This window comes from Apodemus sylvaticus, chromosome 12 (genome assembly GCF_947179515.1).
Source record: "Apodemus sylvaticus chromosome 12, mApoSyl1.1, whole genome shotgun sequence".
Taxonomy (NCBI): Eukaryota; Metazoa; Chordata; class Mammalia; order Rodentia; family Muridae; genus Apodemus; species Apodemus sylvaticus.
Genome location: NC_067483.1, coordinates 97,469,333 through 97,483,227, shown reverse-complemented (window position 1 = coordinate 97,483,227; position 13,895 = coordinate 97,469,333). Strand labels below are relative to the sequence as shown.

Genomic DNA, 13,895 nt, shown 5'->3' with positions numbered 1-13,895 from the left:
AAGGTTTATTGCATGTAGAAATCAATATATATCTTTTTACCAAAAAGGGGGGGTTAGAATAAAGATCTCACATTTGTAAAGGCACATAGGCGACATCTTACAGCAATGACAAGGACAGAGACAACATCTTCTAGGACTGATATCTAAGACTTTGTAGAGAAAGGGATCAGTGCAAGGGAATGCTGTGGAAAGTCAGCAGCCCACACCTCAGAGCTGAGCAGGAGGCTGGCGAGAAGAGGCCTGTCACGGACAGGCAACAACAGCTCGTGGGACAGCATGCACGGCTTTCTTTAGGGCATTTAATATTATCCACTCGGCGGAGAGTCTGCCAGAGCACAGTTAATGTGATCATCCGTAACTTGGGAAGGAATGTCCTCTTGTCTCCTCTGTCCTTCCCCAGACCTCAGGTGCAGTTTGCTAGGAGAAAGGTTTGATAGCCGTCCCTGCTGAGGAGCGGGCAGCTGCCACGGACTGGGGCGCTGAGTCCCAACCTGGAATGCTTTTTTTTAACAGCTTACAACATAGTGGGTGCTAGCCTATGTCCAGGCCAGCCCACAAAAGCCAGCCCACATCTGTTATAGCACTGTGTTCCAGCCGTGATGGAGCTCTGAGGGCTTCTGTGGGCTGACCCAAGAACCCTCAAGAAAGCTAGTTTCTAAGCTGAGGGTGGGTGTGTCTATGTATTATTTCAAAATAAAAACTCTTAAATGTCAATCATTTTGAAGGAAACCAAAACTCATAACATCTGATAGAAACAACCAAAAGCAAGCATCAAAATACTGAATGAAGAAGTGACTGACTAGTGAGGCGAAGTAGCCAATTAGTATGTAACAAGCCACAAAAGGTTACACTTTCAATAGTCATCTGCAGAGGTAACCTCCCCCAGGGAACCCTCGGCTGGGTAAGCTGACCACTGAGGAATGGAGGGCATACAGTGGAAATCATCTCTAAGGAAGTGTGAGCTTGTATCTAAAAGAATGTGGACAATTCTTTAGAACTACCAGTAGTGGCAAGGAACTTCAAAGGAAATTGCAATAAAACTTTACAGCCTTTGAGTCTAAATAAAATGGCTCTGAAGGACAGTTTTCAGTTCAATGCTGAAGGTATTTATTAGTCAACAGGGCACTGAGGGAGATTGGAGCCCCAAAGAAATGCCAAGAACGCCCAGGGCCAGCCACCTGGCTACACTCAGCATTCCTGAGGGTTTAGTGTGAGCTCCCACCCCAAGGCACTGAAAACCCACCTGACACGCCTAGCTTCTCTCCTCTCAGCTTTCTACCCAAAAGAGTTTGTGTCCCTGAAGGAAGAGGCTGGGGAAGAAATAACAAGGCAGGGGGCTGGATAGATAGCTCACCATGCATTAGCTGTCAATCATAGCTGTGCAGGGCTCCCTGGGAAGCCCCGAGGGACATCTGTCCCACCAGGTGACCAGGGAGACAAGCAAACAGTCCAGCAAGCCTGAAGTAGGTAGACTTCCCATCACCACCCCAAAAGCCTGTTAGGGACACCTGGAAATAAACAGGAGGCTGCTACCATTATTTCCAGTCACACTAATATCTGTCCTTTTTTCTTTCTTCTGGTACGAGGGACAGTGTTGGCCCCTCAGGACAAGAGGCCTGGTTGGGAGAAGCCTTCTGCGCAATGCAGTTTGGACACTCACTTCCCAGATCCTATCTCTCCCGAAGCCATGGAACTATTCTTTCTTAAATTAAGAATTCCTCCGTGGACGTTTTAGAGAGGTTTAAGATCATGGTCCTTTGCCAGATTTAACTTTTATAGCAGCTTCGTGGACAGATAGGTTGAAATCAAAAGTGAGCTTCAGAGAGCTGATCTGGAAAGCAAGCGGGCAGGTAAGGAAAGCTGGGGGTATTCTGGGTAGACAAAGTGACCCGGAATGCCGACAGCGACATCACACAGGGGCACCACCTCGTCCTCGCACAAGAACATTCTCCGGCACCACACAGCCTGGCCGGCGTTTGTATAAATGTGAATTGCACAGGCACTCACAAGCAGGAGAAAGTGCGAGTGCTAAGCATGGGGGTAATGGAGCAGCACGCATGGGCAGAACTCTGCTCACAAGCATGCAGTGTCGGGCACACAAAGACCACGCGTCACAACCCAATACAGGTAGCAGGTAAGGAGCCCAGGAGAAGTAAATCTCAAGGCTGGAACACAGTCTTCCCTGGGGCGTTGCATCATAGTTTCCAATTCTGACATCACTGCAGGGTTCAAAAAATTATATGCCAGAAAAGTTTTGGGTAAGAAATTCGGGGGTGATCTAACCTCTCCCCACTGTCTTTGGACACACTCTGAGCATTTTTAGTGAGTGATGGTCCTGCTGAAGAGTCACTGTCTATCAACAGTTAACCAACCACAGTTAGGTACCAACCATATTTAGGCTGTCATTAGCTCCGACCCTCCCGCCAGACAACCAAACGTCCTTTAATTTCTCTCTAACGTGAGAACACAGCTCCAAACAGCCCTGAACTCAGCTCCAAACAGCAAAAAGCGACCTTCAAACAGCAGTGGCTTGTTATCCATCCATGAGATTGAAGGGTGCCAGACCCCCAGGGCCCGGTCACGAACAGGTTAACGGGAGCACGTCAGTGAGAGTCTGAGAAAGGTGACGTACTATATCAAACGGCAAAGGTTACAGAGGACTGAACACACCAGGTGAAAACACTCACTTCCCCTAAAGTTACAATGGAAATGCCAAAGCGGAGAACAGGAAAGAAAGCGTGAATGTGGACAAGCTGCCGGCCGGACCAGCGTCCCAGCTCCCCTAGAATAGCTGACATCCGGATAAGCCGTGTTGGCAGCATGTGCTGAGCACACCCTCAGATTTCCCCAGACATGCGGATACTACATTCAGCAGATGTCCCCGGAAAGGTGATTTGCCACTGAAGGACCCGGAAGCAAGAAGGCTAGCACGATTCTACTTCTACGCTCAGACTGCAATAACCCTCCGGGGCTAACTGTGACCGACTCCACCCTCCAGAGACAACGTGTCCGTCACTCATTGTGTTGTAGGCCACCAGGGAATGTGCCGTCCCCACAGAAAACCCAAAGCTCTCTGCCAGAAGCTGAGGGAGCCGGGCTACCACTCATGGAGAGAGAGACTGAATGAGAACTTGGTGGCCGCCTGGCTAGAATGCCCACAAGATGCAGCAACGGCAGAATCTTTGGTAAATGCAGAAGCTGAGAGTCAGACCAGGCACACCATGGACAGCTCATTCCTAATACCAAGAAGAGATGACTAAATTATTACGAACAGGGGTCAGAGCTAATCGTGTTCCTAGAGTTTATTCTAGAATGTCCCGGTACTCTTGCCCTCTTCTCCACCTCAAGTAACTGGCACATCTTCTCCAAACAGTAATCAATTAACTAAATTTTCTCTCTCCATCAGACATGCCACTAGAAGTGGGAGGGCCCAGAAGGCACAGGGCACTTAGTGACTGGCGACTCGCTGACGATAATTGTCTGCCTTGGGCTTCAAGGAAGTGACAGAAGACAACACAGCAACACGGTGGTCAACCCAGCCTGTCAGCATTTGGGGGCACCTCCCAGGCTGGCCAGATGCAAGGCTAGCACAGCTAGGTAGCAGGGCCACAAAGAACCAGTTCTGTGCCCGCTGGCTTAGTTGTAAAAAAGACAAATGGAATTACATCCTTCCTGAATTGGGGGAGAAACAATTATTATATATTATAATATTATATTATAATATATAATATTATATATTATATTATATATATATTATTATATATTTGGTCAGTCTGGGAGTTCACTACTGGTCAATCTACGTTAAACTAGAAAAGATAGGAAAATGCTGACTGACAGGAGGTCGTTACTGAAAGCAGAAGTTGAGAGAGGGTGGGGTATGGCTTGCTTAGAAGTGGAGGGTTGTGTCCCATAAGGATCATGTCCTGAAGTGGAGGTGGCTGAGACAGCCCAAGGCTGGGGTGGGTGTTGGGGGGATGGGATGACAGCTTGCTTCTAACCATGAATAATCCCTTACTCATAGCAGTAAAAGTCTCCCAAAGTAAGTGCATTAAACCAATGCTTATTACACGCTGTGGCCCACGCGAGACGCCCTCAGCCTCCCTAGCATCCACGGCCCACCTCCAAGTGTGCAGAGGAACCCGCTTGTCTTCACCTCAATAAAGCGGCTGACATGCCTGACGCTGCTTTCTCCTCCACTTCTTACTGAAGGAGCATCTGAGGATGTGCAGCTCCGCGGGATTCCACCTGAGGTTACCGCAGAGCCCCCTAAAACCCACTGCAGCTCAGCCAGACACACTGCAGCTTCACCTGTAACGCAACTCACAATCTCAGGAATGAAGACGCCACATTAAGCAGCCAGGGTACAGAGACCCCCCAAACCAGGACAATGGTGGACATAGTCAGATGAGTGTTTAAGTAAAAGAGGGTGGTACCACTGGAAAACCTCAGAATCGGGGTGGCGAACCATCCACTGCTCTGCTGTGAGGTGGGATGTCTTATTGGCTCCGGCTTTAATTTTCCCCTCCTTCAAATCCAGACTGTGGCGATGGGCCCTGACAACTCTGGCTCTCCTCCCCACATATCACAGGAAACCTTTCCAAACGGCCTAACCAGATAACTAATTTAATACACTTTGCTTCAAGGTTTATTCCTTGGCTCACTTCCCAGATAGAAAGCATCTCTGGGCAATTATTGTGCAGATGCAACTTTAAATGCCTGATGATGATTTAGCCAGAGATCTGCAGGGACTCACTGGGGATGGGAAAGGAATTCGGAATGTGCCGAAGAACCAGAAGCAACGGTGTTTGAGTATGGAATACGTATGCAGAACGCTTAAATGTTTGCCTTTGGGTCTCATCACGTGCTGGCTAGGAAGCTGGGTAGCAAACTGACACCTTCTCTGTATCCTGTTCTGCTAACATGGGGTAGAAACAGCCCCTGAGTGACCAGCTCAAAAGGGCATCAATCATATCTCCTCGTTGCCCATGGAAACATTCTGACCGACTAAAGCTTAGAGACAGCAGGCGAGGATCAGCGTTCTTCATGACATAATGAAACCGTAACTGGTACTGACTGTCAGTACACGGAAAGGTGAACCACCATTAAAGGAAGTTAAACAAGACTTCCCACCCTTAACACTCTGACATTTCCCCCAAAATACCTATGTCAGAATTTCCACAGTATGCCTGGTCCACAAGGCTTGCACACTTAGGCTCCGTGATTCAATTTGCATGGTGGAAGGGAGGACGGAAGCACGTCCTCTACAGATTCTGAACCCAGAGCTGCCGCATCAAGATCAGCACCAGCACCGCCCCGGCAGTGGGAAGACAGTTTGGCTCACCTTCCAGAGGAGTTAGTGGGTAATCTGCTGTCATAGGCATTCACTAGTGGGTGGAGACAGAGGCCACAAAGACACACACTTTCTGTTTGGTCTTTTCAGCTCAGGAAAAAGGGAAGATTTAACTATGGAGGAAGACCTGACATGGTCAGTCCCACTAACTCAGTTTAGAAAATTAAACTCTGAGAAAAATTAGACATAGGCAGGAAACTGGGTTTCACATAGAACGTGGTGGATGCCATGACTGACCAGACCAGGCTACACAGGGAAGGGGAGTGGTGGAGGGTTTTGTAAGAGACAGTCTCAGCAGTCATTACAAGGGGCAAGGGTGGCCCATGTGTGGTGAGACACACCTGAAATCCCGGCACCTGGGAGGGGGAGACAAGGAGATTAGGAGCCATCCTCTCCACAGCAAATCAAGATCACCCAGGAACCCTGCCTCAGGACAAGGAAGCCCTAAGAGGAACCAACTCCGAGCTCATCAGCTACAGCCTGAGTTGGACCCAGGTGTGTGCCTCCTGGGCAGGGCCCTACTAAGTGCCAGACAGCTCCCAGGAGTGAGTAACAACTTAGGAACCGTCTAACAACTTCTAACAACTTAGGGTAGGAAGAGGGAACGTACCTAAACTTCATCTTCCAAGTCACCATCCAGCACACTCAACACTGTGTAGATAAGAAGCCACACCAAGGCCACACACAACTCCATTCCCACCAGGTGTGTTACCTTCTCAGAATCAGGCAAAGCGCTGAGCTGTGCAGACGGCCTGGCCCAGGGCTCCCAGACTACAGTGTGGTGAGCATGCAAGACAAAGCAGCAGATACCCAGCCTGCCGCCCATCACTGTATCAGACTTCTGAACCAGAACAAGGGGTGAGAGAAAAGACAGCAGCACCCCCATTTACCAAAGACAGCATCACCACACTCAGAAGCACTGTGCTCTCCAACCAGTGCCACCTTGCACCTCGGCTTAGGGAGAAAGATCACTGACGGTGAGGGCAGAAGTAAAGGAGAGAAAGGCAGCCCCCAGCAAGGTGCAGGAGCCCGGTGTGAGGGGACCCAGCAAGGTGCAGGAGCCCGGTGTGTGAGGGGACACATCCAAGGGCCTTAGCTCTCTCCCTTCCAGCTGAGGATAGATTCTTTCTCTTGCCACGTTTGACTCGGGGCATTATTAATTTGTCTGTAACTCCACTAGAGATGCTTACCCTTTATGCCTGTGTCTAAAATGTCCCATGGGGCCACCACTTTCCCTCCCAGAGGCTTACACTGCAGATCAGTCAACATGTGAAATGAGAAGCACTATGTTATCGTGAAAAAAATGCATTATAATAACTCACAGGACTTATTCCAAAGAGGGGAAAAATAAATTATCTCATATAAAATAATACATGATGTTTGTAAGTAACTCTGGCTCTTGCCTGCTGCCAGCGATCCACCTCCAGCTGGGGAGGCAGATGTTGTCTAGAAGTGGCGCCCCCTGCGGGACAGGGCTGGGACCCTCCTCCAGAAGCTGCATCCTGGAGGAGATCAAATGAGCCTGGAATTCTGCAGGAACTGGACGAGGACTTGGTAGACGAACTTGTACTGCGCGATGGTCTGGATCATGAACATCCTCTGCTCCCTGAGGAACCGCAGCATCGTGGGAACTTCCACCTTCTGCAAGGGGACAGAAAGGACATGCAGGCTGAGACAGGATGCCTCTCCTGAGATCTCCCCCTCTGGGGAAGCCTCTGCCTGCTGCTGACAACTAGGAAGGAGGCAAAGCTAAGGGTTCTGACCCTCCAGGGCTTTAGGAATCGTCTCTGTGCTCCGGTTAGGGACCCCGGTCACTGGTGTGGCATCATTCACCCATGTTTGTGTGTGTTTACTTGTGTGGGTGAATCTGAAAGCTGTCTAAACTTACACTATAAGGTTCTCATAGCAGTGGACTGTGGTAAATGCCAAATGCCAATCCTTCCCTTCCCACCCTTCCCTTTATATACAGGTTGAGAAAAATTTTGAGGAACTCACTCTCTTTAAAAAAGATTTTATTACATTTATTTGCATGTGTGCTGGAGACCAAACTCAGGAGGTAAAGTTTGGTGTCAAGTACCTTTACCCACAGACCCATCTTACTGGCCCAGATATTTCCTCGGTGCGGGGAATAAATACTCAAGAATGGGGTGTGTGCATGCATGTGCACACCAGTGTGAACGGGTACCTATACTCAGAGGCAGACATTGGATGACCTGTGCCACTGAGACAGAATCCCTCACTGAACTGGAGCCTGCCATTCTCATCTGGATGGGTTGGCCAGTAAGCCCCAGCACTGTGGTGCCATGACATTCCCACCCTGTGTTACTCTCTGTGTCCTGTGTGCCTCGTGTCTTCCCTGGCTTTCGGTGTGCTGGTCCACACCTAGCTTTTCTTTTCTTTTTTTTTTTTTGGTTTGGTTTAGTTTGGTTTGGTTTTTTCAAGACAGGGTTTCTCTGTGTAGCCCCGACTATCCTGGAACTCATTCTGTAGATCAGGCTGGCCTCAAACTCAGGAATCTGCCTGCCTCTGCCTCTCAAGTGCTGGGATCAAAGGCATGCACCACTACTGCCCAGCCGCACCTAGCTTTTCATGGATGCCAGGAATTTGCTTCACAAGTGAGTGCTTAGGGCCACTGGGGTATCTCCTCAGCCCTCAAGATATTTCTTTTCTCTTGTGACAGCCGCCTCCAAATCTACCATCCCACCCTCCCTCCTCCTCCTCCACTATTTCCACTTCTCTCATATCCTCTTCCACTCTCCTTCCGCCCACCATTACAACTACCATCACCCCTACCCCCATCCCTCCATCTTCACCCCCCACCATCTCACCATCAGCTCCCCACTACCACTGGTACACAAGTGCCCCTGGCATCATGCAGGGCAGGGCAGAAATGGTTGTTGACATACAAAGAGCAGCAGAGAAAGCCACAGGACACTGACACTGCAGGGCAGCCTGGGAGAGTTGTGACTACCAACCTTGATCTCACAGCCACCACCTCGCTGCAGGAACCTCCCCTCACTCCCCATGATCAACTGCTGAGAGTCATGAGAATGAGACAACCAGGGCAGAGTGACAGCCCAGGAGGTAGGACTCCACACTCGCCACCAGCTCCCAGCGCCCCCATCAGGTGGCTCACAACCAACTTGACTCCACATCAGAGCCTCAGACACTTTCTTCTGGCCTCTGTGGACATTGTCCTCACATACATGCCTAACCCAGCACCTCCACATAATGAAAAATATTTTTTTTTAATGAGAAAAAAGGTGGAAAATGTAGGAAAAAGAAAAACCACTTCATTGGCAAAATGGACACTGCTAGAATCACAAACCAAAATATAAAACACACAAACCACCTCAGCTGTTAGACAGGCAGGCTAAGCCGGGATGGGAGAAAAAGAGGCCATAAGGGTTTCATATTTATTTGTCAAAAGGTTTTGTTTAAAGAACAAACTAAACATGTCTGCTCTTCTCCCGAGAGGGAGACAGGAGTGGGAGGAGCCAGGCCTGAAGAGCCCAGGGCGGAGCAGCCAGTCTGCTCTCCCCTTGGTCAACAGCAACCATGGGAAACACACGGGACAGATAAGGCTGGCGGTACCCGTGCTGGGGGAAGGAAATGAACTGTGTGAGTCACCTTGCTATCTCTGAATATCAATGGGAACAGAAGTTGTTTTAGGACTGCCATACACCAGCAAGGAATGTGCTGGCATGCAGCTGGGCACGGAGAGAAGCACACTGCAGTGGAGACTGGGGGCACGGAGCCACTCTGAGCCTCGGGGAGCCCACCGGGTCCCTGTTGGCTGGATCCACACCCCGATCCACACCCATTCTACACCAGCCTGGCTTTGATGCCTGGTGAACAACATGATCTCCAGCCTTCACAGAGGTTGTGGACGGGTCGCCAAAGAGCTGAGGAACCAGCCTTCCAAGGCCAACAACACAGGGCAGTATTAAATAAAGCTGATTTTCAAATCTCTGAGTCTACTGGTATTCCTATGAACACACACTGAGGCATCCACTGCATACAACAAGAGCTCCTCGCTGCATGATCTGGAAACTGAACAGCTTGTTGGAAACAGTGAGAAGGCAGGAAGTGACCTCAGAGGAGGAGAGCTTGCTTCCTGCTGTCAGGCAGCTGCTTAAAGCTACACAGGGCCAGCTATACCACACAATTGCTTCTGGGCCTGGCTTTTCTCATCTGGATCTGGCTTTCCATGGGACAGAGCTAAGGATGCCCCTTTAATACCCTTACAGCCTAGGGCTTGGGGCCTTATGTAAGGTTACATAGTGAGACCCACCCGCTAAGAAGCCCAAGAAAACACCCATCACAGGTGAGGCATATGGCTCAGTGGTAGGGCACTTGCCTGACAGGTGCAAAGATCTGGGCTATCCCTACACCTTTCACAAATAAACCAACACACAAACACAGTCCAAAAACACTGCCCCGCCCTGCACACAATCTTAGGTAAATGAAAGCAGAGCCCGTGTTGATGGCTCTCACTGTAACACACACCCTGTGTGATTATAACAAAGAACAGCCAGTGCTGGCCCACACTGCCAACCTGTGTGCTACATACACACTACACATACTGCCAAGCCATACAAGGGCAAACGCTATACGATAAGGAACAACCACCATGCTCTATACAGATGTGTCATCCACACGGGATTTGGGCCAGAGCACATCCCAGAAATGCAAGACACATCTGAAGCACACAGAGCCATGCAGCGCGGCGAACAGCCCACAGCAGAACTGACTCATCCACCTGCCTCTGGAAGTGAGTGCCCATGGCAGTCAGGTTTGCTGGATGTTTCTAGACACCCTCATTTCTCCTTTTATTTAGGAGCCCACACAAAGCCGCGAGCAGTAAGAGGCGAGGAACGCTATCAATCCCAGAGTGCAGCTAGGAAGGACAGGTTAGCAGAGAGGCGTCGACCACAAAGCCGGTAGGAGCGTGGTTCTGGTGCAGAACTGGCATCAGGGTCCAGCACTCAGAGACAAGCCTGGGACCGTGGTTCGGTCGGTAAATTGCTTGCCACAGAAGTGTGAGGATCCGAGATAAATTAAAACAAAACATAGATGTAGGGCTGGAGAGATGGGTCAGCGGTTAAGAGCACTGACTGTTCTTCTGAAGGTCCTGAGTTCAATTCCCAGCAACCACATGGTGGCTCACAACCATCTGTAATGGGAACTGATGCCCTCTTCTGGTGTGTGTCTAAAGACAGCTATAGTGTACTCATATACATAAAATACATGAATAATTCTTTAAAAACCAAACCAAACCATAGTTATTGTGAACAATGTGTTGTGACTATAGATGATAGTGTGAACTTAATCCTAGCACTGGGAGGTGGAGACAGGAGCCTGGGGCTCGCTGGCCAGACAGCCTAGCCTATTTAGTGAGCTCCAGGTGATGGGAGACACTGACTCAGAAGGCAGGCGATGGTGCCTAAAGGATGTCCACTGAGGCTGACCTGTGGCCTCCACACACTCGCGCACAGGTCCAAGGGCAGGCACTTTCCAGCCCATACAATAACAGAACACAGCGGGAAGGTGGCAGAGGGAGGTGCGCACTCACTTCATTATGCTCTAGGCAGTAGATCATGAGCTCGGAGAGAATCACCACGCCGGTCCTTCCCACCCCTGCACTGCAGTGAACCACGATGGGGGGGTGCCTGGTCATGATGCCTTCCAGCACGCTGTTGGTGTGGCGTCTGACTGACTGGATTTCCTCCAAGTAGGCTGCAGGACAAAATGTGAAATCTTGTCACCCAAGTGTGTCACATGACTTTGCATCCAGGGGCGGCTGGCTGGGGAAGCGGGGAGGGTAAGGGGAGGTGCCAGGGCTGAGGGTGACTCTTTTGTTTTCAGTCATAATAATTTGCAATTCTTATAAGACGCTAATCATTTGGCTGGTGACTGCTGCAACACCCCAAAGCCAGAAGAGACCAGCTGGGAGTCTATTAGTCCACAGGAAAACGTGTTCTTTAAATAGTTCTTTTTTAAAAAATTAAATTCTGTTTCCCTCTCTGCAAATCCCCAAGTCCCCATAGCAGATGATTCTAGACATTACTTACAGTATTTCATACTACTAACAGACTAGGATCAGAGCATCCGCTAAGTCCCCTTGAAATGCCCGCCTGTCAGAGCCAATTCCCGTTGGGGAAAGAGCAGCCACCTGCCCCATCCTCTTCCCGGGCACAGAATCGGTGAATGCCAACCAAGTCCTGAATTCATTTTCAGATGTTAAAAAAAAAGGCTTTAGGGGAATCCACTTCCACAAAGTTATGTGACCATTCAATATGAACCCCACTTCTGGGGACAACAAGCCTGTGGGTAGAGGGTTCAAGACACATTCTCACAGCTTCTAGCAGCTGCCCAGCCCAGAACAAAGGTCTGTTTACTGTCCCAAAGGGAAACAAAAGAAAAACAGCCACAGGATCCTTAATTTTTTTTTTGCCATAATCATGTAACAAGTAAAATAGGATCTTTGGACGCTCCAACAGCCAGCGTTTCCATGTGTTATACAACATCACTACATCACGATTCTTACAAAATCAACCCTTGGGCAACCCACACTCTTTAAAGGGATGCCCTGTATCCTCTGGTAGCTTAAACTGTCATCCCTCAGAGCGGCTCAGACTTAAAGATCTGACTGCACTTCAGAGCGTCTTGTGGGCCCTGACTGTGAGCAGAGCTGTCAATCATCAAGCCAATCGGGCATTAACCCGAAGTTTCTTCTTAGGGACAACTTCATAACTAGTCCACCAGCAGAAGATTCTCTCAATTGACTATTAGTGCTGGTAGGAGTGTGGGAAGCTCTGGAGAGGTCAGGCCTACCTCACTGACAGCTGGGGTAGACAACTGCTTACCTAACTCTCCGAGGCTGTGGATTCTTTGCCCCATTGCTGGCCTACTCTGTGTTCTTTGTGCTCCTCGAAGTCCCTCCCCATCTTAGTGGTAAACGGAATCCTTCTGTCAAAGCATCAGAAGCGTTTTTTTCAAGATCTTGACAACCTCATCTCTGTTGGGAGCCTTCTCAGACCCTACGGCAGATTCTATACATATCGAAAATAAACCCAAGGTTCTGGTGTTGTCCAGCATGCGCACAGTGGGCCTCCGCGCACAGTGGGCCTCCGCGCATAGTGGGCCTCCGCGCACAGTGGGTCTCCATACACAGTGGGTCTCTGCACACAGTGGGCCTCTGTGCACATAGTAGGCCTCCGTGGTAGGCATAGTATGCCTACTTGCTGTTGGTTACCTTCCCTGGGCTACTACCTGGTATACACGGCACCCATACTGATTCTCATGAATCAGTATCTTAAAAATAGCTGTGCTCTGAAAAGAAAAAATACATGTAATGGATTCGTCTGATATAGGTGTCCCATGCAGGGCAAATCCCACCGTCCTTATATGTTTCTGTCTGCCATCTTTGACTTGGTGTGCAGTCTTCAGGATTCATCCATGTTACAGAGTGTTATGATTATCGAGACACTAAAAGTCTGAATGGGTGCAGAATTCGGTTATCATACTCTTGCAGACTTGCATAAGATGTGAACAGAACAAGAGATACTTATTACTCTCCTCTGTCCTAGGCAGAGGTGAGGGGACCTCAGTATTATAACACTCAAGTTGCTTAAGAGTAGGTATGGCCACAGACCCCTCAACTGACCGGCTACCGACAAAACTCAGTCTGGGGAAAACTCACACAAAAACCCTTGGACGTCTTCTGGGCAGCCGTGGTGGGGCCAGTCGGTGTACTGCAAGTGCCACACGGTCCGCTCCTGCCCGGACAGCAGATGCTTCACCTTTAGCCCTGTGGTTGCGTAGCAACCGGAATCTGTCCGGAACTTTGTGGTGACCTTGAACTTGCCATAGGTGGCCGAGCTGTGCTTCGACCCCAGTTTGGGCCAATATCGGTGGCTTTTGGTCCGTCCGCCCTCCTGAATCACACACAAGAGCAAACCAGAAACAAGTCAGGCATGAACTCTAGCAGGAGCGCAGGCAGCAGTTTCTAAGTCACATCTCCACAGGGCTCTGTGCAGTGTCTACCGGGGTGGATCATTTAGGTACGGGCGCAGGCTGATTCCCTTTACAGCGACGGTCACCTTGTAGGGAATTTAGATAGAACACAGTAAGTACTGACATACAGAAAGACCACAGTGTGAGCAAGAACCAGAAAGGCCTGCAGGGTGTCAGGAGAGGAGCAAGAGAGGGCGGCACAGGGCCAGGAGGCAGGAAGGGCCTCATCTTCCCACAGAGAGCATGGATGTCATCCCACAGAGAACGGTAAGCAGCGCACGGTGGTGATCGTTCCAGGCCTGCTTCTCCTGCTGCCGACAACCCAGGGCTCTCTCTAACACGCTGCCCCTATCACTATCACCCGGAGCTGCTCGCACATTTGGCCGGCTTGTTTCAGCTCAGCCTACAACTAAAGCAGAGAAGAGACACTTTGGTGCCATTTTCCTTCCCAATTTTTAACATCTTTGCTGAGACCACGCACAATCTACCATTCACAAAGCCTTATTTCATTTTTCAACTTTGCACA

At 49.7% G+C, this 13,895-nt stretch overlaps 1 protein-coding gene across 5 annotated transcripts in view; it reads right to left on the bottom strand.

The window, feature by feature from the left end:
- Positions 1 to 13,895, bottom strand: part of Ptpn14 (protein tyrosine phosphatase non-receptor type 14) — a 147,512-nt gene continuing 133,617 nt past the window's right edge. For all 5 annotated transcript variants that reach the window (XM_052200026.1, XM_052200029.1, XM_052200027.1 and 2 more), the window contains exons 17-19: positions 13,056 to 13,290; positions 10,926 to 11,089; positions 1 to 6,991 (exon numbers count right to left, since the gene is read on the bottom strand). In XM_052200026.1, coding sequence (XP_052055986.1) covers positions 6,863 to 6,991; positions 10,926 to 11,089; positions 13,056 to 13,290 — 528 coding nt within the window. In that variant the 3' untranslated portion in view covers positions 1 to 6,862. The remainder of the gene's footprint in view (positions 6,992 to 10,925; positions 11,090 to 13,055; positions 13,291 to 13,895) is intronic.